At 46.1% G+C, this 26,283-nt stretch overlaps 1 protein-coding gene and 1 long non-coding RNA gene across 3 annotated transcripts in view; one reads left to right on the top strand and one right to left on the bottom strand.

The window, feature by feature from the left end:
• Positions 1 to 26,283, bottom strand: part of LOC144817980 (uncharacterized) — a 347,207-nt gene that overhangs the window by 185,126 nt on the left and 135,798 nt on the right. The gene's annotated exons all lie outside the window — the stretch shown is intronic.
• NUP155 (nucleoporin 155) overlaps positions 1 to 26,283 on the top strand; it is an 898,957-nt gene that overhangs the window by 835,918 nt on the left and 36,756 nt on the right. For both annotated transcript variants that reach the window (XM_078674974.1, XM_078674975.1), the window contains one exon: positions 25,140 to 25,246. In XM_078674974.1, coding sequence (XP_078531100.1) covers positions 25,140 to 25,246 — 107 coding nt within the window. The remainder of the gene's footprint in view (positions 1 to 25,139; positions 25,247 to 26,283) is intronic.

Here is a 26,283-nt window from a genome sequence, read left to right as displayed (position 1 = left end):
CAGGTGGGACGCCCTGAAGGCGGTGATACGGGGCGAATGTATGGGCCTCACCTATGGGGTCCGGAAGCAGCTTCTCCGAGACCCACAGGAGGCAGAGGATAATCTCTTGCGCCAGAAAACGTTGCCGGACCCTGATGACTTGCATCGAGAGACGGAAAAGGCAGCCCGGTCTAGTGTGCATGACATCTTAGACCGTCTAGATAAATACACCCTTGGCCAATACAGGCAACGTCCTCACAGAGAAGGTGAAAAATCGGGCCGACTGCTGGCCTGGATCTTTAGGCGTGAGTTCACCCCGGAGAGGATCGTGGCCCTGCGGCGACCTATGGGAGGAGTGGTACACTCAGAAGTGGGCATTCTCCGAGTCCTCCAATCCCACCTGCAAACAGTATACGCCGGGGATCCCGCGGTCACCGAGACCTCGTACCTCCCATATCTGCAGGGATTGACCCTCCAGACCCTTCCGAGGGCAGTTCTGGAAGAATTGGATGAAACACTGACGCTGCGTGAGGTGCGAGCGGCGATGGCCTGCCTGCCGAGGGCTAAATCCCTGGGGAGTGAAGGCTTCCCCCCTGAATTCTATCAACACTGTTGACTGGGGGTACATGCTAGAGGTCCTCCGTGTGATGGGGTTGGGCCCCAACTTCTGTCGATGGGTCCGCATACTGTATAGGGCCCCCCGTGCCAGGGTGATAGTAGGTGCGGCACGATCAGAGGAATGGCAGTTGGGACGGGGTACACGGCAGGGGTTCCCTCTCTCGCCGCTCCTATTTGCCCTGGCAATAGAGCCTTTGGCAGTTCGAGTCCGAATGGAAATGGCGCAGTGAGGTATCATAGTGGGCGACACGTGTAATGTGGTGTCCTTGTACTCGGATGATGCCCTCTTTTATTTAATGGCTCCGCGGAAATCACTACCCATTCTGCTGCAGCACCTGGACCGCTTCAGAGAGGCTTCGGGTCTAAAACTCAATCGTGGTAAGTCCCTGATCTTCCCTCTAGCGGGTTACGGTCCTGGGCCACTAACGGACCTGCCGAGCCTTGGGCTGCGCTGGGAACAGGAGGCGTTCCGGTATCTCTGAATTCAGGTGGCCCCAGCAGATGCACAGTTGTTAGCCCAGAATGTCGATCGGATTCTTAAGTCCTTACAGCAGTCGGTGTCCTTTTCGAACTCCCTGCCGCTCTCCCTCATGGGGCGGCTAGCCGTCGCTAAGGTGGTAATGCTCCCTAGGACGCTTTACGTCCTCCAGAACTCATTGTGCCCTCTCCCTCCGCGAGTATTCCGTACACTTAACACGTTGCTTACGTCTCTACTTTGGGCGGGACAGCATAGCAGGGTTGCCCTTCATACCATTTTCCGCAGCTGGGAGGAGGGAGGTCTGGAGGCGCCGAGATTTGATTTATACTACTATGCGGTGTAGGAAGGTGGATACCTGAATATGGTTACCCCAGATTTTTTGCCTTGTGTTTAGCTGGTTTTCGACTTAGTTGGCCTGAGATCCTGCTAATCAGGGACCCAGGCTATCTGCTCTCTCTGTAAAACGGACTCCATGTACTGTAGGTACATACAATTGGGAATTGGTTCACCTTCTCAGCCCCTGATTAGTGTACCCTAGGTACCCAGGGCATAGGTGCATCCAAGGCCTACCAGGGGCTGCAGCATGTATTATGCCACCCCTGGCTGGCCACTCAAACTGACACAACTGGCTGATCACTCAGCTGGGGCAAGGGTGTGTAATCACCCCTTGCTTAGGTATAGTATTCCTATACCTACCATTATTTATAGACACACAGTAACCTATAAGTCACTCCTATAGCAGGCCTTAACAGTCCTGGAGACAGAGAGTGCTTGGTTATGTGCATCTTAGCCCCCCTACTCTTCTCCCTCTATATAAATGTGATTGGCGACCATCTTAAGAGCTTTCAATATGATTACCCCTTAGTCCAGGGCCGCCCTGTTCCCATCCTTTTATACGCGGACGATGCCGCGATTATGTCCCAGACCAGCTTGGGCCTACAAAGGGCCGTCTCAAAGTTCACACTTTTTATGAGGGATAAGGGACTTAAGGTTAATATTTCAAAATCCTTTTCCATGTCTTGCAGACAAGGAAAAAAAAATACCTTGTCCCATTTTAATAGAAACAACAAAAAACAATTGATCAGGTAGGTTGCTTATCACGGCAATTTCTAGTACCACTTACCCAATTAGTCTAAGTGGACACAAATGTGATTTAGAATTTTTTACTCATTTTTTCATTTTTCAACATTTCATTCATGTATGGCTGAAGAAAAATACCATTTCAGTAGCAAAAATTCACATAAACATTACACTTTTCAAACATAAAATGTACACTCACTGTGAATGAGACATATTTACAAATATACAATTAATACAGTAGCAAAAACAAGGGCTGCCTATTTTCATTGAATGTTTAAGGCACATTTCAGTACAGGACAGTTTCCAGTCCAGGTCCTGAGGAGAACCCCTTAATAACACGTGGGTTCGAAACGCGTTGGCAAGATACTGGAACAAGTTTCAGGAAGGGCACATCAAAACTTCAACTGTAGATAAATTCAACCTGATTTTTGACCCTAGCAATTGTCAAGTTCCAGTATAGGCAAGCGAGCAGGCCAGCAATTACATCAAAAAGTCTCCTGCTTGCTTGGAGGTTGTATATCAGGACTGGTGCCTTAAACATTCAATGAAAATAGGCAGCCCTTGTTTTTGCTACTGTATTAATTGTATATTTGTAAATATGTCTCATTCACAGTGAGTGTACATTTTATGTTTGAAAAGTGTAATGTTTATGTGAATTTTTGCTACTGAAATGGTATTTTTCTTCAGCCATACATGAATGACATTTGTGTCCACTTAGACTAATTGGGTAAGTGGTACTAGACTTTGCCGTGATAAGCAACCTACCTGGCCAATTGTTTTTTGTTGTTTCAATTGGAGTGGTGTAGGCCAGTTAGTGTATAGACCCAAGCCTTCCTTGTTTTCCCCATTTTAATAGAAGGCAGAAAGATTGAGACAATAGATCATTTTCCCTATCTTGGGATCTCTTTCCACAGGAAATGCTCCTGGCAAACTGCAAATAAAGCCAGAAGATTAGCATTTTTGAAAGCAATTGGAGCGCTGCAGAATTTTGCGATTAAAATTGGGGGTAGACCCGTTAAGGAGCTGATTGTTATTTATAAGGCAAAATGTGTTGCCACGTCCACCTATGGTTCTGGTATCTGGGGATTGAGTCTTCAGTTCTCATTCAACAGGCTGAGAATCGCTTCCTCAGATACCTCCTGGGGGTCCCTAAATCGACACCTAATTATTTTATACATAAAGAATTGGGCCTCCCCTACATCTCCGACATCATATTGATTGAGCCCATTCTGCTATGGCATATGGTATGGTTAACCCCAGAGACAGTCTTTAATCGTAACACCATATCTGACTGTTGACATCTTGATGGTGTAAAACGTATTAAATGGCTGTCTGCGGTGGAAAAAATGTTGAATGATATTGGCCACCCTGAGTTTTTTAAAAATCCACCTAGTATGGAATCAATATCAAGGAAAGTGTTACGCAAAATGGCTATGGAACATCTAGTGAACAAAAGTTGGATCTCTGAAAAACTGAAAAAATCAGTCCTAGCCTATCAACAAATTACAACGGAACAGGATTTGCAATTGTACCTTGTTAGTGACACTAATTCCTATGCCAGAATGCTCCTTTCAAGGCTTAGATTGGGTTCTTTCTTTCGTTTAATTACATTTCCAAATTGTAATGATTGGTCGAGAGAATTGTCGCCTTGTCCTTGTGACGATCTTGCCCCTCAATCTAATCTGCATTGCACTTTATTTTGTAAATTTTATCAGGTTCCTAGTAGGATCCTTCTTAAACCTATTCTTAGGGAGTGGGGTCTCCGATCATGTAGAGACGCGTTTTTAAGACTACAAAGGATGGAAAACCTGGAAGTGATCTACATTTTAGCTAAATTTCTGAAACTTCTGGTAAAATTTAGGAATTCGATGTAATATATAAACTGCTTATATGAATTATAGAAACTTTTAAATATACAAGATTTTAAGGGTAAAAATGTTTTTAACTCTGATTGTATATACATGTAAAAATGATTTTCTTATACTTCCCCTGTATTTTTTAAATGGACAATTTACGGGCTTTTTCTGACTTATATTTGTTTTGTGTTATGTATCTTTTTCTTTCTCAACAAATGTATGCTTTCATGATATCACAGATTATATCGAAATAAAGCTTTTTTTGAATTTGAATTTGAGTTTTGCTTGGTTATGTGTGAGATGGTGCTCTAGCATGAGCTGAGCCTGTCTGCAGCTTGCGGAACCATGTCCTTATAGCTGTTCTATGATATTGCCATACCATATACTCTTAAGTGCATTATAATCCTCGCGGTTGAATGCTAACTTTGGTTTGGCTTTATCTAAACATGTCGTGTTAGGTGTCATACGCTTTGGAATACTACCCCCTCGCCAATACTTGCGACGGGGGTAGCATCCCACCCTTCTAGAGGGAGGAGACATGTTAGTTCTGACCATCCCGGTTAAAGTTAACCCGAGCCCCAGCCTCACAAAATGGATGCTGCTGCCACAGACACAAGTCTGACCTCCTGCTGCTGGGAGTCCTTCCAGCGAGGGAGGCCTGGACAATAGGTTTCCTGCCTGAGGATTGACTATCCTAGTGTCTAGTTTTGTTAGTTGTATCTTCCTAGTTAGACCTGAAGTGTCCTAAATCTTCGTTACTTACCTTTTAAAGTTCCCATTGACTTTCTATTGACTCTCGCGTGAGTGTACTGACACTGCACGCGCTGCCTGTGGGCCTCCTACTCCTAACCTAAGGGTCCGATAGTGTAGCCCCAGCGATGCCCTAGGCCTCTTCCTTTCACAAGTCGTGGTTCTTATACCACTTACTTAGTATATGGTTTTAAGCGCCCCTAGGGCCTAACTGTAAATTGTGCTATTTAAAGTATTTCTGAGAGTAACTTATGTGCTTTTGCCTCTGACCTCATAAAGAGCTCAGAGGAGTGTGTTAGTGAATAAATACATATATATATTATATATATCCTGTGTGGTGTCCTTTCATTTGGTATGCAAGGGGTTACATATGGTAAAACAGCTGGCTTTACACGCCCTCAAGAGTCTTTTAGCCTAAGACTGTTCTGTCCACGCTACCACTAGGATAGCTGGTCTATAAGGTTGCCTTACAACCATCACCATAAGGGTTGTTTGGACTGGTGCAAGGTTCTCGCTAGAATAGTGAACATCATATACCAGGCTAACTTCTCACATTGGTGTGCAGCGGTTGGGATTAGAGCTTGCTGTTGTTTTACCACTTGTAATCTTGAGATATCACTTGAAAGATCGCATAGGTACCTGTAGGTACATATAAAAACAAGTCTTAGTATACTTAAGTTCTACTGAACTTAGCTGTTGTAGAGCCTGGGCCTAGCACCCCTGACTACAACTCCTAGATAGGTTCTGTAGGAAAACACATAGTGTAGGTAGGTGCACACACCACACCTCACTAGAAACCATGTCTCAGCCATTGAACCCCAGTGGTTCTCTGCCTGCAGAGGTAGATCCCTTGGGGACTGCCTCAAGATATGAAGCCTTAACCTTCCAAGAATCGAACAAATTGTGTACTTCTAGAAGGCTAAAACAGGGTTCAAACCCTACCCTCAAATTCCTAGTTGAGCTCTTAGAAGAGTATGGTGCTCAAAAGACACCTGACTCAGGTGCTTCGGGTAGTGTAGAAGAAGTCCTTCCCTCCACAGAAGATACCACTGATACTATAGTACCAGATGAGGGAGAAGAGGTAGAGGAGGATGATTCTGATCTTGAGGAAAACAGCCAGGTCCCATTTAGAAGACTTAGCCAGGCTAACTTAAGCATACATGGGAGTCAGTATGGGCAGCCCTCATACAGACCCACAAGTGGGCTTAACCAGGGGCAGAGAAGAGGAAGATCCCCCTCAAGGGAATCTCTCCACTCTCTAGCCTCCAATGGCTCTCGTGGCCCTGCTCAGAGAGAGATGACTTCTCCTCAGAGAAGGGAACACGAGGCAAAGATGAGAGAGGCTGCTCTTAGGATTGAGAGGCAGGAACTTGAAGTTGCCTTGGCCAAAGAGAAGCTTGCTTGTGCTAGAGAGCATATAGAGAGTGGGTTAGAACCCACTGGTGGCAGCAATATCCCTAAGGATAAAGACTGGTCCTATGACAATAGACACCTGAGCAAGATTGTGCCCCCCTACAAAGAAGGGGATGACATCCACAAATGGATAACTGCTTTGGAGAGGGCCTGCAAAGTGCTGCAGGTACCCCAAAGTCATTGGGCAGCAATCCTATGGCTCTCCTTTTCAGAAAACGGTACAGATAAGCTCCTCACAGTTAGTTATGAGGATGCTAACAATTACACTGTCCTGAAGAGTGCTCTGATTGATGGGTTTGGCTTAACCACTGAACAGTACAGGTTGATGTTCAGGGATACCCAGAAGACACACTCAGGACTGGACTGATTTTGTACATGTTGCTACTAAGGCTCTGGAGGGCTGGTTATTGGGCAGCAAAGTATAGGACTTTACAGGATTGTATAATTTGATTATGAGGGAGCAGATCCTTAGTAATTGTCAAAACCAGCTTCAACACCAGCACCCGGTGGACTCAGATCTGACCTCTCCACAAGAATTGGGTAAGAGGGCAGTCAAATGGGTCAGAACCAGGATTAGGCCTAAGAATCAGGGTGGTGACCAGAAGAAAGATTCTACCAAGCCTCAAGAGAAAGGTGCGGATAAATCAAAAGACAAGTCCTCCACAGGGCCCCAAAACTCCAATGGTGGGGGTGGGCCCCAAAACACTTCCTCTAACCAAAAGAAACCTTATTGCCATGTTTGCAAACAGCCTGGCCACTGGAAGACTGACAGCAGTTGCCCAAGGGCCAACAATAAGGAAAACATTCCCCCAAGTAATACTCCCAGACCTCCTGTTACTGTTAGTAGTAATCCCCCAGGTGGTGGGAGTGCCCCCAAGAATTTGGCTGGGTTTACTTTGGGAACTCAGGTGGACTCTGGCCTAACCAGGTCCCCTTCCATAGCTACTCTTGTCTGTGAAAATGGCATGGGGTTTGCCAACTTCACTGCTTGTCCCAACACTTTCAGCAAGTACAGACATGAGCCCCTCATCAATGGTCAGAAAGTTGAGGCCTATAGAGACACAGGGTCTAGCATCACTATGGTGACTGAGAGTCTAGTCCCCTCAAGGCAACTTTTACCTGGAGCCACATACCAGGTGACCAACATTGATGGAGTGCAGAAAGATCATCCCATGGCAGTAGTTAATCTCAGCTGGGGAGGTGTCACTGGCCACAACAGAGTGGCAGTGTCTACAAACTTGCCTGTAGATTGTCTACTGGGAAATGATCTAGAGATCTCAGCCTGGGCTGAGGTAGAACAATAAACCCATTCTAAAATGGTAAATTTCCATGGAAAGGTTAGTGGGGCTGTGATGGCCACAGCCCCAGCTCAAGATGTCCTCCCTGAAAAGGTTGGTAGGGCTGTGCTAGTCTCAGCCCAGTCTCAAGCAGACTCCTTCCCTAGACAGATTGACAGGGCTGTGATGGCCACAACCCAAACTCAGACAGATTTTAGTGTTGTGAAGCCTGAAACTATGGATCACTCCACTCAGACAGAGAGCATTGGGGAGGAAGAAAAGTCTTCCTCCCACCAGACATTAGGTGAGAGTCAGCCTCCTCAGGGAACTGACCCTACCCCTTGTGAAGAAACTGCCCCAGAGGTAGCCAGGCCTGGCCTGACAGAGCCTCTGATGTCAGTAGACCATTCCAAGGTGGGACCCAGTCTGGAGCAGGTACCCTGCCCCTCTCTACCCTGCCTCAGTCAGCCCAGGGCTGTAGAGGTCAGGGAGGCCAGGGGTCCCCAAAGGGCCCCCTGTCCGCATGAACACCCCCATCAGCAGATTAGGGGCACCAAAGCTAGAAGCCCTAGCCGGGTGAAAATTCCAAAAACTCCTGAGGGATCTTCCTTACACCTAGTTAGGAACCTCCCCCAGATGGACTCTGTTGGGCACAGCCAAACCTGGGACCAAAGGGCCCCAAACCTGACCTGTCCCTCCAGTGAGCCAACAGAAGGGACCCAGCCTCCAGCTGTAGGTAGTCAGAGGTTGACCCTGAGAGCACAGTGCAACTCAGTCATGGAAAGAAAGGCATATATGGTGGATAGTGATTGGAGGAAGCTGAGCCCAACATTAGTGGAGCCTCACTTCAATACTCAATTCCCACACCAGCCTTTTACTTTGCCAAAACACACCACAGGTAGATATTCCTTATGGTGGAGACCCTCTGATACCCTTAGGGTGAGGGATTGCTTAGTGGACCATGAGACAGGGGGTAACCATGCCCGTGCAGGTACTTCCTTATATGGCCACTTAGGCAATATAGGCTTACCTGGTCAAGGATAGCCTTATCTCCTTTCGTTTGGGGGGGAGAGGGGGTTGTGTAGGAAGGTGGATACCTGACTATGGTTACCCCAGGTTTTTTGCCTTGTGTTTAGCTGGTTTTCGACTTAGTTGGCCTGGGATCCTGCTAATCAGGTCCCCAGGCTATCTGCTCTCTCTGTAAAATGGACTCCATGTACTGTAGGTTCATACAATTGGGAATTGGTTCACCATATCAGCCCCTGTTTAGTGTACCCTAGGTACCCAGGGCAAAGGTGCATCCAAGGCCTACCAGGGGCTGCAGCATGTATTATGCCACCCTGGCTGGCCACTCAAACTGACACAACTGGCTGATCACTCAGCTGGGGCAAGGGTGTGTAATCACCCCTTGCTTAGGTATAGTATTCCTATACCTACCATTATATATAGACACACAGTAACTCCTATAGCAGGCCTTAACAATCCTGGAGGCAGAGTGCTTGGTTATGTGTGAGATGGTGCTCTAGCATGAGCTGAGCCTGTCTGCAGCTTGCGAACCATGTCCTTATAGCTGTTCTATGATATTGCCATACCATATACTCTTAAGTGCATTATAATCCTCGCGGTTGAATGCTAACTTTGGTTTGGCTTTATCTAAAAATGTCGTGTAAGGTGTCATACGCTTTGGAATACTACCCCCTCGCCAATTCTGGCGAGGGGGGTAGCATCCCACCCTTCTAGAGGGAGGAGACATGTTAGTTCTGACTATCCTGGTTGAAGTTAACCCGAGCCCCAGCATCACAAAATGGATGCTGCTTCCACAGACACAAGTCTGACCTCCTGCTGGGAGTCCTTCCAGCGAGGGAGGCCTGGACAATAGGTTTCCTGCCTGGAGAGGTGCGAGCACCACCCCAGACAGGATTTTGTGTATTGGGACAGGGACTGCTGAATAGAATGAAGGAATAGAATGAGACATGCCTGGGGCACACTAGGTGCTCCATGCATACCCCAGTTCAAACCGGTTGCTGGGGCACTCCAGCCCCAGCTCTGGCGCGAAAGAGCACAAAGGAAAGGTAACCACCCCCCTTCCTAGTCCCACCCATAGGAGGGACCTAGTGAGTAAACCGGCCCCCTTTAGTAGTATAAAGATAGGAGCTGACCCAGGAGACTTTAGATTTGATCCTGAACTGAAACTTGAAACGAAACTCTGGACCCTTCGACATTCAACCGACTTGAAGACTGAAGAATCTCCCTTGTGGCCAAGGAGTGACCACCCTGGGAAACCAGGTACCATCCAGCAACTCGACGGCTTGCTTTGTCCCCGTTCCCGCCGGAACCCGAGCACAGAGCCTGACAAGACCTCGACTCCCAGACCTCTCTGACCCCACTGCACGACTCCAGCACAGCTGAGCCCCGTGGAAGGCGTCGGAACCCGTGGACCCAGGCAACATGGAAAGTCTTCAACTTGCTAACAGCGCAGCTCCTGAGGCATCCTCGAAGCTGTGCACTGGGGACTGAGACACCCCAACCCCAAGCTCCACCTGCACCGAAGACCAGCCCTCCACACTCCACGAGATCTGCGTGGGGCCCTTCTGCTTGTGTTCTGCTCGACGCGTTGTCTCGGTTGCTGGCCAGTTGGCTAGTAGCCCTGTGACGACGATTCTTTTGAAAATCCATTGTTGGTCTGGTTGCTCCAGACTGGCACTTGCTTCCCTGAAGAGGTGAAGTACCTCAGACCCTCCAGGTCTGCACCAGAAGCTCCTTGTGTATCCTGCGTGGGTTGCCTTTGCTTAGGCTTGTTGGCTCCGATCTTGAAGTCGACCCCTCCATCTGCGAGAACCTTCGTGGGACAGCTCCTCTCCAGCACCTGGTCGTCCTTGACGCCTCCTGGTCCGCGTGGCTGCAAAGACAAGCTTCCCAACAGCACCTGATTGCTCCTCGACGACGTCTGGTTCTTTCCTGGTACCACCCGGTCACTGGCTAGTGACCTAGACTCTGTCCCCTCTGCTTTCAGGTCTTCGTCAACTCCGATCCACCCTTGGATCCACCCAGACATCTTCCTCCTGGTCGCCTGCAGCATCTTCTTCCAAGGCTCCATAGGAATCAACGAGAAAACCCGACACACTTTGACACCTAGGCACCCGCAGCCCGTGGGTGAGGTAACGCGAGTACTTCGGTGCTCCTGTAGGGATTGACTATCCTAGTGTCTAGTTTTGTTAGTTGTATCTTCCTAGTTAGACCGGAAGTGTCCTAAATCTTCGTTACTTACCTTTTAAAGTTCCCATTGACTTTCTATTGACTCTCGCGTGAGTGTACTGACACTGCACGCGCTGCCTGTGGGCCTCCTACTCCTAACCTAAGGGTCAGATAGTGTAGCCCCAGTGATTCCCTACGCCCTAGGCCTCTTCCTTTCACAAGTCATGGTTCTTATACCACTTACTTAGTATATGGTTTTACGCGCCCCTAGGGCCTAACTGTAAATTGTACTATTTAAAGTATTTCTGAGAGTAACTTATGTGCTTTTGCCTCTGACCTCATAAAGAGCTCAGAGGATTGTGTTAGTGAATAAATACATATATATTTTATATATATCCTGTGAGGTGTCCTTTCATTTGATATTCAAGGGGTTACATAAGGTAAAACAGCTGGCTTTACACGCCCTCAAGAGTCTTTTAGCCTAAGACTGTTCTGTCCACGCTACCACTAGGATAGCTGGTCTATAAGGTTGACTTACAACCATCACCATGAGGGTTGTTTGGACTGGTGCAAGGTGCTCACTAGAATAGTGAACATCATATACCAGGCCAACTTCTCACATGCGGCACAACTACCGCCGGCAGCATTGTGGTTCGCGGTCGCAGATAGTTGGGAGATGAAACTTCTGGCCGGTAGAGCAAACGAGCGGACGTTACAGGTCGCATTGATGCAGGGACGGGGAGCAGACGAGGCCCTACCATATGTGATACGCCACACTGCAGGTATCTGGCAGCGGTTCGTGGAAAAGATACTGCGACAAGCCCCCTTCCATAGGGAGCTGCCGGTGTGGATTCTGGCTCCTATAGTCGCCATGGAAGAGCACATGTCCATTTGGGACGGGCGGGAGGCTGCGAGACCTTGGCTGACCTTTACCCCAGTGAGTCCTTCGTGTCCTTTGAACAGGCTGAGGAGGCCTTTGGACTAGGAGGGGGGCAATATTTACACTACCGGGGCCTCCAAGAGGTGGTGAAAGCGGCCTGGCCCAAATTCCCAGAAGCGCCCCCGATGTCCCATACCCTGAACATCCTTCTTTCCTGTGGTAGAGGGCGAAGATTGATTTCTTTGCTGTATTCAGCCATGCGACAAGATTCAACCCCGCTGGTCCCGCCTTCCTGGGGGGCTTGGGAGGCAGACCTTGGGGCCGCCCTGGACCAGGGGCAGCGCAAGGGTACAGGGTGCCTCACACGTAAGGTATCGTGCAATGCGCGGTTCAAACTAACACACTTCAATTTTATGCACCGCACCTACCTGACTCCGGTTTCCTTGAAGCGTATTTCAGGGGATAGGGGGGACACCTACCCCAGATGTGGTATAAAGCGGGCGGGGTTCCTACATTTGGCCTGGGACTGCACATTAGTCAGGAGCTTCTGGACAGAGGTGGTGGAACGTATAACCACTGCCACCGGCCTTCGGATAGACCTGAACCCGCTTCACTGCCTGCTAGCTTTAGTCCCTAAGCCTAAGAAAAGGAACCTTTCCTACAAACTACTGCAACTAATGTTGGTACTGGCGAGACGTAGGGTGGCGATTACCTGGATGGGGCGGAGGGCTCCTGAGGTGCCTGTCTGGCTTAGAGATGTCAGGGAGTGGTCCCTGGCCGAGAAGAGACATATGCAGCGTACACGCAGGGACGAGAAACTGCAGGATGATCTACTCGCCTGGCGAGTCATGTGTACTACGGGGTTGTCTCTAAGTGATTCGAATGGGACAAGTGATGAATTATTCTCGCCAGAGAGGTCGGGGTCTGATAGGGAGGGAGAGGGGGAGAGGGACTGCTAGGTCTGTTTATTGTGTAGTGCTCGGCTGCTTCCTCATGTTCCTATCCTGTTTATACCATGATTCTCTCATTCCTCATGGACTCAGCCTGACCTGTGATGTCCGTACCCATCAGTGCCATATTGAGATCATCGAACTGTATGCACGTCTTTTTTATTGATGCCAATTGCAGGTGGGAATGTTTCTATACACGTTGTATAATCAAAATAAAGTTTTTTTTTTTTAAAAAGATGGTCACCCTGCCGAAATTGCTGTACCAACTCCAATTCCATCCATTTCCAATTCCGATGTCCTGGTTCCGACAATTAAATGCAGCCCTGGGCCAATTCATGTGGGGGGGCTCCACAGTTAGTCGCCTTGCGTACCTGTATGCAATCTACATAGTGCGGGGGGATCGCCACGTCCGACAAACACTCCTACAATGTGGCATCACAGCTAAAGGTACTGAACGAATGGTGGTATGGGGCCAGCGATGAACCTGCCTATAAGTTGGAGCACTGGATCTTAGGGGAACCATCCTTATACGCCCCCCCTCCCACTGTATTGCAGGACTGCCCCACGGGTACTTCCCCCACCACATCCGTGGTCATTCTGTCCTGGCGGCAGGCATCGCGGCGTATGGGTTGGTGTGGACACCTCACTCAGGGACCCCACTGTAGCGGAACTGCCTACTTCCTCAGGTCGCAGACTTACAGGGGTTTAGCAGCTGGGACCATTTCGATATCTCAACCATGGGCGATGTCATGCGGGGTCCCACCATGAAGTCTTTTCGAGATCTACAAGAGGCATTCTCTATGCCTCATTCTCAATTGTATAAATACTTACAGCTGCGCCTTGCTTTACAGTCCTGCATTAGAGGCCTGTCAACCTTGCCCGAGTTCAGTCCACTAGAGGGTAAGCTCCTGATGGGGGACCTGGGGGGACCATAGAATTTCTTAAAATTTACCAAACATTAGTTACTCACAGACCTACCACCCTAGCATCTTTACAGGCCTCATGGGACACAGATATAGGGCTCATTGACAATGAAGATTGGTCCGAAGCACTCTAATCACGGAGAGGAGCTGCTATCCCCCACCATCTCCGTTACATACTGTGAGAAGTTGGCCTGATATATGATGCTCACTAGTTCTAGTGATCACCTTGTATCAGTCCAAACAACCCTTATGGTGATTGGTTGTAAGTCAACCTTATAGACCAGCTATCCTAATGGTAGCATGGACAAAGCAGTCTTAGGCTAAACTCTTTTGGCATGTGAAGCCAGCTGTTTTACCACATATAACCCCTTGAATACCAGATGAAAGGACACCACACAGGTTGTTATGAAAATAAACAATATATTTATTAATAGCAAACACCTCTGAACTCTTTATGAGATCAGAGGGCTAAGCACATGACAATCTCTTAGGAAAAATACGATAAGTTGCACAAAATTACAATGGTGCCCTAGGGGCACGGCAAACCATATACTAAGTAAATGGTATAAGGAAATCGATAGAAGGAATGGAGCTGTCCAGAGGCTGTAGGATTGCTGGGACTACACTATCCTAACCTTAGGTAAGTAATAGGAGGCCCAGGGGACGCGTGTGCAGAGTGTGAACTCACACGCGGGATGCGTAACAACGTCTATGGACAGTACAGTTCAATAAAAAGGTGAGTACGGACAATCCTGACTGGTTAGGACTAAAACGACTGTGAATCTGGACACTAGGAGAGTTAATCTACCCTTGAGCACCGAAATGCTCTTGTTACCTCACCCACGGGCTGCGGATGCATAGGTGCGTAGTCGTGTCTGGTTTCTGCGTCGAAGTCTATGGAGCCTGAAAGAAAAGATGCTGCAGGCGACCAGGAGGAGAGATGTCTGGTGCGATCCACGGGTGGATCGAGGAAGATGAAGACCTGAAAGCAGAGGGGACAATGTTCAAAGTCACTAGCCAGTGACCGGTGTGGAACCAGGAAGATACCAGATGTCGTTGTCGCGATCAGGTGAAGAGTGAACGCTTGTCTCTGCAGCCACATGGACCAGGAGGTGTCTTCGACGACCAGAATGGAGGCACGAGCTGTCCCACGCAGGCTCTCGCTGTCGGCGGTGTCGGATCCGGATTTGGAGTCAACAGGCCTTGGCAAAGGCAACCCACGCGGTGAGTGGAAACGGCATCTGGAGTGGACCAGGAGGGTCCAGGGTGCTCCTCTTTTGGAAGGGAGCAAGGGCCAGTCTGGAGCAACCAGACCAACAGTGTAGATTTCAAGGATCGTCGTCTAGGAGGCCAATAGCCAGTCGGCAAGTGACCAGACAACGCGTCGAGCAGCAATCGAGCAAAAGGGCCCAACGCCGATCTCGTGGATGCTGGAGGGCTGGTCTTTGGTGCAGGAGCTGCTCGGGGCTAGGGCTTCTCAATCCCCAAAGCACTTTGTCGAGGTTACCTCAGAAGTCGTGCTGGAAGCAAAGTGCAGTTTCTCCAAGATGGCCGGTCCCACGTGTCTCGTCGCACCCACGGATCTCAGCTGTGCTGCAGATGTGAGTTGAGGACGGAGAGTTCTGGGAATCCGGGTCTCGTCGGGCTCTGAAGTCTGGATCCTCGAGGGAAGACGACAAAGTGAAGCCGCTGGACGCTTGATGGTGCCTGCGGATGCAGGATGGACACTCCTTGCCCACAAGGGAGATTTCTTCAGTCTTCTGTGGAGCAGAACGTCGAAGTCCAGAGTTTCTTCTTGTAAAGTTTCAAGTCAGGATTAATCTAATGTGGAATTGGACCAGCTCCTACCTTTATCCTGCTAAAGGGGGCTGTACTGCGAATAGGTCCCTCCTATGGGTGGGACCTGGAAGGGGGGTGGTTACACCCCCTATCCTTTGTCCGGTTTCGCGCCAGAGCTGGGGCTGGAGTGCCCCAGCAACTAGTTTGAACCGGTGTATGCACAGGGACACCTTGTGTGCCCCAGGCATGTCTCATTCCTTTCAGGCCTCCCTACCTCAATACACAAACTCCTGTCTGGGGTGGTGCTAGCACCTCCCAAGGCAGGAAACCCTTTGTCCAGGCCTCCCTCGCTGAAAGGACTCCCAGCAGCAGGAGGTCAGACTTGTGTCTGTGGTGGCAGCATCCATTTTGTGATGCTGAGGCTCTGCTTAACTTTAACCGGGGTTCACAGTTACATACATGTCGTGTCCCTCTAAAAGGGTGGAATGCTACCCCCGTCGCCAGAACTGGCGAGGGGGTAGTATTCCAATTCGTATGACACCTTACTCGACATGTTTTGATAATGCTATGCCAAAGTTAGCAATAACCGCGAGGATTATAATGCACTTAAGAGTATATGGTATAGCGTTATCATGGAACAGCTATAAGGACATGGTTCCGCAAGCTGCAGACAGGCTCAGCTCATGCTAGAGCACCATCTCACATAATTCCAAGCACTCTGCCTTCAGGATTGATAAGGCCTGCCATAGGAGTGACTTATAGGAGTATATGTGTCCATTTTGGGGTTAGATATAGGTATACAATATCTAAAGCAAAGGGTGATTACACCACCTTGCCCCATCTGTCTTAGCAGCCAGTTGTCTCCGTTTGGATGGCCACCCAGGGGTGGCATAATACATGCTGCAGCCCCTGGTAGGCCCTGGGTACACCTATGCCCTGGGTACCTAAGGTACACTGTACAGGGACTGATAAGGTGACCCAGTATCCAATTAGATATGTACCTAAGGTACATGGAGTCCATTTTAACAGAGAGAGCAGGAAGCCTGGGGTCCTGAATAGCAGAATCCCAGGCCAACTAAGTCAAAAACCAGCAAAACACTAGGCAAAAAGTTGGGGGTAACCATAGTCAGATATCCACCTTCCTACACATACAATTTAAATACCTACTCAACACTCGACATAGATTATGGCGGGAGGGGTTGATCGCCTCTCCCCTGTGTCTTCACTGCCACGTGGATGAGGGCACCTTCCTGCTCACAGTCTGGACTTTCCTAATCCTGGACAGATTTTGGCGGGCTGTTTAACAATGTTTATCAAACGTCTTACACTGGGATATCCCACGATCCCCCAAGCTCACACTGATGAAATAGGGGGCAATATCTACAAAAGGCACCTATTGTTTCTGGGCTTGACACTAGCCAAAAGGGACATCGCACGACATTGGAAAGCTGAGGACCAAGAAAATAGGGCCCGGAGATATAACTTGCGTCTTCTGGGTATCCCCGAGGGCGTCGAAGGGAACGACCCTAGGGGCTATATGATATCTCTTTTTAAAGATGCATTTCCTGAACTAATCACTTGGGACTGGGACAAAGAGGTCCAGCGGGCCCATCGATTTCCTCTTTTCCTCAATAAACAGTTCAGAATCATCGGAGAAATATCCTAGGGCAATGTTGGTCTATTTTGGCAACTTCCTCTTGCGGGAAGCAATCTTTGATCTCGCCCGACCTAACCATAAAAGGGAATACAAAGGGTTTACCTTCTTTAGCAGACCCGACTTTGCCCACGCAACGGTAGAGAGAAGGTGGCGCATGCGGCAACTCTTTATCCCGTTTGAACAGTTGGGAGCCACGGTATATCTACAGAACCCTGCGAGACTTAAAATTATCTTCAATGGTGCCACCAGAAGCTTTACCAGCGAAATTCAGGCACAAGCCTACCTAAATGAGACCTCTGCTATTAGCAAGGATACAGATCAACCGGGGACAATAAGGGCTTGGGAAAAGAAAAAGAACACACACTAAATAGGCTATCCAAAATGTTTACACACTAGTATTACGTAAGGACTAAAGCTTTCATAAAATTAAGAATAGGGTGAGGGGGTGACATAGAGAGTACAGACTGGTAATATGCCTCTGTGTAACTAACTGAAGAAAAGTTATTGTTTAAAATGTACTCTCCACTCCTAATCAATATTGGGGCTGGGTTGCGGCGGAGCTGGCTACCAATCGATCACACGATGTCAGCAACCTGGTTCCCTGTGAACCAGGTCACCATCACTCAGACTCTTATGGAGTCTGAATGCCTTTTTTTGGGGGGAGTAGAGGGTGGGTGGGTGGACGCTGAGGGGTGGGTGGGGTGGGGGGGAGCGAAGTTAAAAAAAATGAAATCGGAGCCAGCGGAAAGATAAGAGCCATTGTCTTTTCTAAACGAGTATTAATCCAAGGCACCATGTTAATCAAGTTGGATCGAACAGGATATAAATTGCAGTCCGAATTTAAACAGCAGTGTCAATTATCAATATCGAACTCATTTATTACATCCTCATGGGGAAATTGACTATTCAAACCTGGAATGTTGGCGGTCTGCTATCTAGAGACAAACGCCAATGCCTGGGTGAGATAATTAATCAAAACCCGGTAGACATTATCTGTCTCCAAGAGACTCACCTGCCTTGGGATAAGAGGTCATTGCTCACCATAAGGGGTTATAACCTACTAGTTTGTACATCACAAACCTTTAACATCCGGGGAGTTGCCATACTAGCCAAAACCTCTCTTGGTCAAGCGACAAGGAAATTAGCGGACCCACAAGGCAGATGGGCTATCGTCAAACTTGCTCTTGGCATTACTGTTTGTTCAGTATATGGGGCAAATCAAGATGACCCCATTATCTTCGAGAAACTCGAGTTAGAACTTGCAGACTGGCAGGGGCCACTTATTATGTGTGGGGATCTTAACATCTCGCTTGATCAAACAAGCAATAAACACCCACACCTAAAATATACTGGACGTAAGCCACAAGTTTTTAGGGCGATTGGCAGGCTTATGAATAGCCTGGACTTGGTTGATATATGGAATACCAAAAATTACCCAGATCCTGGCTATACATATTTTTCTTGTCCTCATCGCAAGCATTTTCGGATAGACTACATGTTTTCAACATCTGATTTAGCCTTGCAAGCCACTATCATCAAACTTCCAAAAATCATATCTGATCATAATGCATTAAACCTCACAATTAGTATTTCAACTCCATCAAGAACACACCGTGCTTGGACGTTTGACCGCAAACTCCTTGTCAATAAAGCCTACATTAATCACATTGTTAGATGGGCCCAAGAATTTTTTGATATCAACCGCTATAGTGCCTCTAGGAATGTGGTGTGGGATTGTTTCAAAGCTGCACTAAGAGGCGAGACAATGAGCTTTCAAGCTAGGGCACGGAAACAAATGAATAATGATTATACCCAGAAAATTCATGAGCTGGCAAGGGCAGAGGAAGATCACATTATACAAATCTCACAAGGAATAGATGGGAAAAATGCCATGTATAAACTGCTAGTGTTAAAATCTGAGCTTAACTCAGGGCTTAGCCAAAAAGCTGCTGAGACATACAAAGTACACCAGAAAGAACTGTACGAAAACGGTGAAAGGGCCAGCAAACGCCTAGCGTTGTATACCCGCCAGAAAAATGTATCCAATGCTATTGCCGCTATTCGAGTGAGAGGGCAGACACTCACACAGACCTCCGATATAATTAATGCATTTCAGCAATATTATCACAATCTCTATCAGGACGACATAACAGCAAACAGGGACGAAACAAACAGCTATCTGAGCAACCTTCTTAATAACCCTGAATCATTTAGTACTTTAGACAGTGTTACCCGTGAGGATCTTGAAAAAGTAATTACCTATGCCGAAGTTCAAATTGCCCTATCCTCGCTTGCGTCTGGAAAAGCGGCAGGCCCAGACAAAATTCCCCTAGATCTATACAAGATTTTGAGCAAGCATATCGGACATCTGATCCTTGATCTGTCACTTGGGATTCAATGGAGCGGTAACCCTCCAGCTTCATGCAAAGAGACAAATATTATTGTTTTTCCTAAAAAAGGGAAACCCCCAGACGAACTCACATCCTATCGCCCAATCTCCTTAATCAATTCGGACTCCAAATTATATGCCAAAGTTATGGCCATTCGGCTTGGTGGGGTCATCGAGCGTCTGGTCTCCCCGTGGCAGCATGGTTTCATTCCAGGCAAAGGAACTACCGACCACACACGCAGGGCTATCACCCTTTTTGATATCATGGCTGCGACGGGGGGCCGGATGTCGATGATTCTATTTAATGCCGAAAAGGCCTTTGATCGTGTCTCTTGGACCTTCCTCTGGGCAGTCCTGGAACGAAATAATTTCGGCTCTAAATTTCTTAAATCCATTAAAGCTATGTATAGCGGCCCAACGGCAAAATTACAGATTATGGGCACTGAATCAGGTTTGATCAACATATCAAGAGGCACAAGGCAAGGATGCCCGTGTTCACCAATCTTATTCGCCCTATACATAAATCCTCTTCTCTTAAAACTCCTGGAAAATCAAATAATTACACCTGTTATAACTGGTCAATATGAAACCAAGGTTTTGGCATATGCCGACGACATTGCCATATTCACACCTGATCCCATAGAATCAATGACAGAAATAGAAAACTTAACAACTACATATGGACATTACTCGGGATATTCCTTAAATAAAGGGAAGACAATCTTGCTCTGTACAGATAATACGGTGTGTTCAGACTATAGGAGAGCTAATATAGCTACATACCTGGGCGTTAGCATGCGTCCCGATGTTAAACTTATTCCTAAAATTAACTACGAGCCATTATTGAACCATATCAAGAAAGATCTGGATCGTGTAAACAACTTACAACTTTCGATCATTGGCAGGGGTAATTTCTTAAAAATGAATGTCCTCCCAAGAGCACTATACCTCTTTCGAGCTATTCCACTGATTCTTGAAGAGAATATTTTAAAAACTCTTGAATCTCTCATGTCAAAGTTCATGTGGCAACAGAGCAAAATTAGGAGGTCCCTTAAATTTCTTTCACTCCCTCAAAATAGGGGAGGATTAGCGATCCCAAATATGCTATTCTACTTTTGGGCCTCATTTCTTCAACAAATAAGTCCGCTCCTATACTCTACCCCCCCTTCAGATGACAGCAAAGCCATACTGATTCCGTCAATCTACGAGCTAGCACTTGGGCCGAGAGCTAAGGGTCTTTTTTTGAGGCAAGTGGAAACAAACTACTATAAAAAGACTAAATTTAAAACTATCTCCAATGCCTGGCGAATATGGACTAAAATGACAAAATATATGCAGATACCAATAATAAATAGATATACCCCTCTTTGGCACTCTAATCTATTTTTGGGTCTTGGGTTTGATGTCATATCAAAAAAATGGGAATCGATTAATACTATTGGGGACTTTTTGGTGAAAAACTACGAAACTACCTTTATAGACCTACAGACAAAATATCAATTGTCTAACGCTGACTACATTAAATTTGTCCAAGTACATACCATACTTAAATCCAAAGCACCCCGTCTCTACACAGGAACAATTAATATCGTCGAGGTTATAGCCAGAAAAACAACCAGAATCGGCCCAATCTATGACTGTCTGATGGCAAAACTCCAAGACGATTTAGAAAAAACGGAAGCTACCTGGGCAGACAAACTCGCAAATCCTGATATTGATATCGATAGAACCCTAGAACTAACTGATTGTCTTCTCTTGTCATCTAGCCTTAAAGCTCAGATGTATAAAACTATCTTCAATCTCTATTACACTCCAGCAAAGCTATTTGCCTGGGGTCAGAGAGAGAACGATCACTGTCCTAGATGCTCACTCGGCCCAGCAACACTAATCCACATGTTTAGCGAATGTAGAGAGCTAACTCTTGTTAAAAGAATGATATCTGATTTCTGGGATGGGGTGTTTGGCTACAAAGTTCCCGATTCTCCTACATTATATGTGCTCGGATACGATAATTCACTTAATTTAAAACCAAACGAGGAAGCACTCTTTTTATCGGTACCGCGGTCTTTAGAATTATATTGGCTTCAAGGTGGAAAGACAATGAGCCTCCAACCTTTCAAAATTGGCTCGCACGTCTACTTGCGATCTTTAATCTCGAGAATGCCATTTATGGCACTAGAGGACCCAAAGCCGCTAAGCGTGGAGAAGCGATATCGCTGCCCCTAATAAGGTGGAAGAATGGGGTTTGAGCATATATATATTCAAATTGCTTACGGTTATGGTGTTTCTTTCAATGTATACTTTGTGTATTTATTTTGTTTTCTTTTTTTTATCTTCTCTTTTTTCTTTTTTCTTTTATCATTGATTATCTGACAATCTGAATATGTACTCTGTATTAAGACTGCATTTCTGTTCTTTTTTCTTTTTTTTTCTGGCTCTGAAAATAAAAAAATTTAAAAAAAGGAAAGCTGAAAATCTGCCTTGCCTCTCAACTTGGAAGGGGGGCTTGGACTACGCCATGGAACTAGAACAGCCCGTGTTTACTGCCCAGGGCTGTCCCCACAAACACGCCAAAGTCTGGAAGCCGTGGGTCGCATACAGACCTATACCCTTTGAGGCACACAATACGGGGGATCCCTCATCACTGCCTGAAGCGGGTGGACATAGCTAATCTTGTCACCATTCAAGGCTACTCTACACCTGTAATAGGGGCACATGTTACCATGAGACGTAGGCACAAAAATATGCGCAGGTTCTCGCTTGGTACTATGCGATTGTTGATGATGTTGTTTTTGTTCAAAGTATGTCATCCTTTGATACTGGATATGCAGTGGAATGCCACTTCTGTATGCTCACAAATGTCATAATTCATGTGTCCTTTATCATAAATCTTGTATTGAGCGCCATAAAATCAATAAAAAATGTTTATAAAAAATACAAATGTATTTATCTCCTCTTCCCTTTAATATTGCCACCCTCCCCACTGCAGTCTATGCTACCCTGGGGCTTCCCAGCACTGAGTGAGTTATAGCCTGCACTGGCAAACTTCAAGGCAGTAGATAACTAGAGCGGATGTATGATGATACATCCGCGTACCATCACAATGCAGTATGTTGCATCGCGTTACATCTACTTGCGCTGGAGGGCGCTGTAATTAGGAATAGTGTGAATTACTATTCCAACTCCAGTCTACGTACAGTAGGGAAGGTGTTGGAATAGTAATTCACACTATTCCTTAGTCTAGAGCGCCCTCCAGTGCAAGTCAATGTAAGGACTTGCGTTGTTAAAACCACGATGTAACCATACCGCGTTGTAATGGTTTTGGGGTAAAGGATGTTTCCCGCCTGAAGCTAGTGGAAATAGAACCATGTTTTGAGCACTTTTCAGAAACGTATCTTTTGCATATTGTTTCTTAGCTCAACCGGCATGGCATTCCATAGTTTAGGGGTCAGATGCGAGAACGATCTAACTCCCCATTTGATCCTTTGGATTCACAACACCTTTAGTAGTCGCACCATGGAACATCTAAAGGTTTTCTTAAGGGTCCCAAAAGGTCAGTTATGAAAGAGGGCCTCTGTGGTAGATTCCCCTATCCACCAGATATAGTGCCTTAAACGTAATCCTCTCCTCCACTGGAAGTCAGTGCATTTTTACAAAGGAATGCTAGGGTAGCTTAAACCCATGTACTAAGAATTCCCATAGTTCAAGAGGGAAAGAATCAACACTTGGAGCACTATTCTCTTGGATTCTATAGGTCTAAGATCTAGGATTTTGTGTAGGGTCCTAACCATGCCAAACCAAGATGTGGTTACTTTTTTTACTCGGGCCTCAATTGATAAAGATCTGTCCAGCCACATGCCTAGGCTCTTTATGAGGGAGGAAGGGGTGGATGGAGTTCCAAGCATTCTGGCCATCCTATGGTTGTTTGCAGAGTTGGCTTGTTACCTAAAATCATCAGCTCTGTTTTCTCTCCATTCAATTTGAGTTAACAGTTCGACATCCAGAAGGCAACTTTCTCTTGACACAGGGCCAAGTTGTTGCTGTGAGCCTGTCCTCGGGTAGAGGGAGGCAACCAATTGGGCGGCGTCAGCTTAAGAAACAATTGACACCCCAAATTCCTTCACAGTATCTGCCAAGGGCACATATAAATGTTAAAAGTGTGGGGCTCAATGCAGAGCGCCACATTTTAAAGGAAAGACATCTGAATAGCAAGGAGGTTCATAGATTCACCTTCCCTTAATGGATTAGCAAAAAAGTGGCGTGGCAACAGAAATCTAATTCTTCTAATCTTTTGCCACATTCACATGTATATTCATCACACAATTCAACAGTTGTTAGCAAATGACAAATAAACACTTTTTTGCCACCCATTCCTATCGAACTGGCCTCTTTGCCCGGAGAATTTGCATGAATTGGAAATAGAAAGCATAAACTTGTCTGCGAAATGTCATGTTTATTTATAAAAGTGTTTAAATTCATAAGCAAACACTACTCCTAGTCAAGATTTACAAAGTTTTAACCGTCTCACCCCCACCCTGCATTTTTTTCAAACATTGATATCTCAGAAACTACACCAAACTACAAAAAACGAGCGTTCTGAGTAAAGTTCTATATTCATGCCAAATGTATATAATTCCAGTCAGCGGAGGGCAAAATATCCCACGGAATGTAAAATGGACATACACAGCTTTGTTCACTCCCCGCTCTTAGCATTTTTCCCCCTGCACAGAATTCCACAAGACTTGGCATGCTGGACCTCAGCTTCACATGTGAAGAGTGCCAGATTTGGTGCAGATCTGTCAAAGGGAGCGAAAGTTGTAGGCAAATCAAAAATGCTTTTACAATAGAAAGTGCTACTAAATCGTAACTAACACACTGGCGACTGCCTCTGTGTCATATGTATTTATTTCCACATTTCTGCCAATGAGTCGGGTACCACAGCTGCAGTTTTTTGTGCTGGTGCCTAATGCTCCTTTTGACCCAGCTTCCCCCTAAAGTGTCTTTGTATGTAAGAAGGGAACCATTTCCAATGTTTTTACTTGGGGTGGCTGTCTTCCCCACTTGGATCCCTTTCTCGGGGTATTTGCTGGACATTTTAAAGGTTTTCCACACTGATTTTGGTTTTGATTGTCTATGGTGGATGCTGATTGTGAAAAGTGGGTTCTACCCAAAACCTGTGCCTTACGCCTTCCGCTAATGTATACTTCCATTGCCTCCCTATTTTATCTCAGCTAGTCTTTCCCATAAAATAACACATGAGAATAGACTTTTTTTTAAATCTTAGTCACTCTGCTACTCGTACACATTATCAACTATCTAGCACTTGTATTGTAGCCTTCTGGCTTGCTTAAGGTTTCTATACAATGTTCCTGTTTTTTATTTTTCCAGGTAATAGAAATTAAGTAACTTGATAAAAAGAGACGTTTTCTTGGTGAAGGTTCTGAAATTAGAAACATTTGTTCAGTTTTTTGACTGTTGCTCGTAAATGTGTATCTCTTCATGAATAGCGCAAATTCTTATAGATGCACTTCTTTTTGTTTACAAAAACGGTCCTATTTCTCAGGATCCTTGCTTCAGCTAATTTTAATCTTTACCTTATTTTATTCTATAACTTTTGTGTAAAGCAAAAAATATTGGTTCGTTATAGTGGGGGCATAAGAGGTAATTGTGTTTTCTACTTGCTTTTGTATGAACATATCATTTTTTAGAAAAATGCACATGGAAATTCACCTTGCAATTCATGCTTGATAAATTTTGTGCGTGTGGTGTTATGGCATACCTTAATCCATGTATAAACAAATGTGAAAGCATCCTGTGACAAAACGCACAGTTAAGGTTTAGGTACAGTGCGCTCAAATGAAATTGAAACTTAATTTCATAAAATGTCCTTGTTATTTGGTGTATTCCTATTTTAGGATCCCTTTTGGAACAGAATGAAGAAGCCTTTACACCTTCTGGAATGTATTCATGTGTTATTGTCTGGATATGTCGATGATCCTAACAAAGTTCCTAGTTTTGAAAGGTACATAATTTACAGTGCATTTCAGAATGTTTACAATGTATGATTTAAAGAAAGCATGTTTTTTTTAAATTTGCTTAATTTATTTCTGTGATTCATGTCTTTATAATGAACATTGCCACCTTGTCCCAGTAGCTAGTTGAATACTTTAGCATTGAGTTTAATCCCTGTCATTGACAAGCCTCTAGCCATGTTTCCCTCTTTTCTATCATTTCACTATGCCCCCACCCCCTCCACAGTAGGCTGGCCCACATCCTGTGTTTTTCTACCTGTTTATGGAGCATCTGGCAAATCAATAAAGTAAGTGGGCAATACGTAATGCTGCTGATTTTTGTTTGTTGCTGCAGGGTGCTAAGCACCTGTATGTCAAGACCCTACCACCTTCAGAGTGTGGAGGCTTTCATGGCAGACAGTGTCTGCAGTCTTTGTTGCCTGGCAGCTACACCATTTCTGTAAGCCGCTGTGCAGGTGCAGGAGGTTACGGTGTACTTCCCTTTTCCCTTTTAAGTTATTTTCTACCTTGCATTGTGAGACCAGTGAAAATACTAGTGTGCCGAATGCGAACTTTCTACTTCTGGTTCACAGCAGGAAGTGGCAGACATGAATGGCTCATGGAGTGCATGTAGTATTGTCACCCACAAAAGGATGCGCAGCGGCTTCATGTCTGGATTCCATGGAAGAAAGGCATAAATACTGCCACAAACATTGTAAGAAGCAACACTCCAGAAGCTGCAATGATAATCCTAAAAACACTGAGTGAGGGTGAGGGGGAGAGGAGGGGGGATAATAATATTCTAATTTTCCAGTGCCTACCCTGGGGATTATCCTTGGCATCCCAGTTGCATGGTTTTAGTAGAGATTACAGTCCACCCTGTCTTGTGTTTGAGATTGTGCTCTCTTTCCCCTCTTCCACCTGTGATGGTTCTAATAGAAGACGTTGTTTGACAGCTATCTGAATCCCTCTGATGACTAGCATGAGGAAAATACAGAAACAGAAGCGGTTGGCAAGTATGTAAGAAAGGAAGTCCTGGCAGAGGTTT

The sequence above is a fragment of the Lissotriton helveticus genome, chromosome 2_1 (assembly GCF_964261635.1).
Source record: "Lissotriton helveticus chromosome 2_1, aLisHel1.1, whole genome shotgun sequence".
NCBI classification, from domain to species: domain Eukaryota; kingdom Metazoa; phylum Chordata; class Amphibia; order Caudata; family Salamandridae; genus Lissotriton; species Lissotriton helveticus.
The sequence above is the reverse complement of the archived record's forward strand: the minus strand, read 5'-3'. Positions and strand labels throughout refer to the sequence as shown.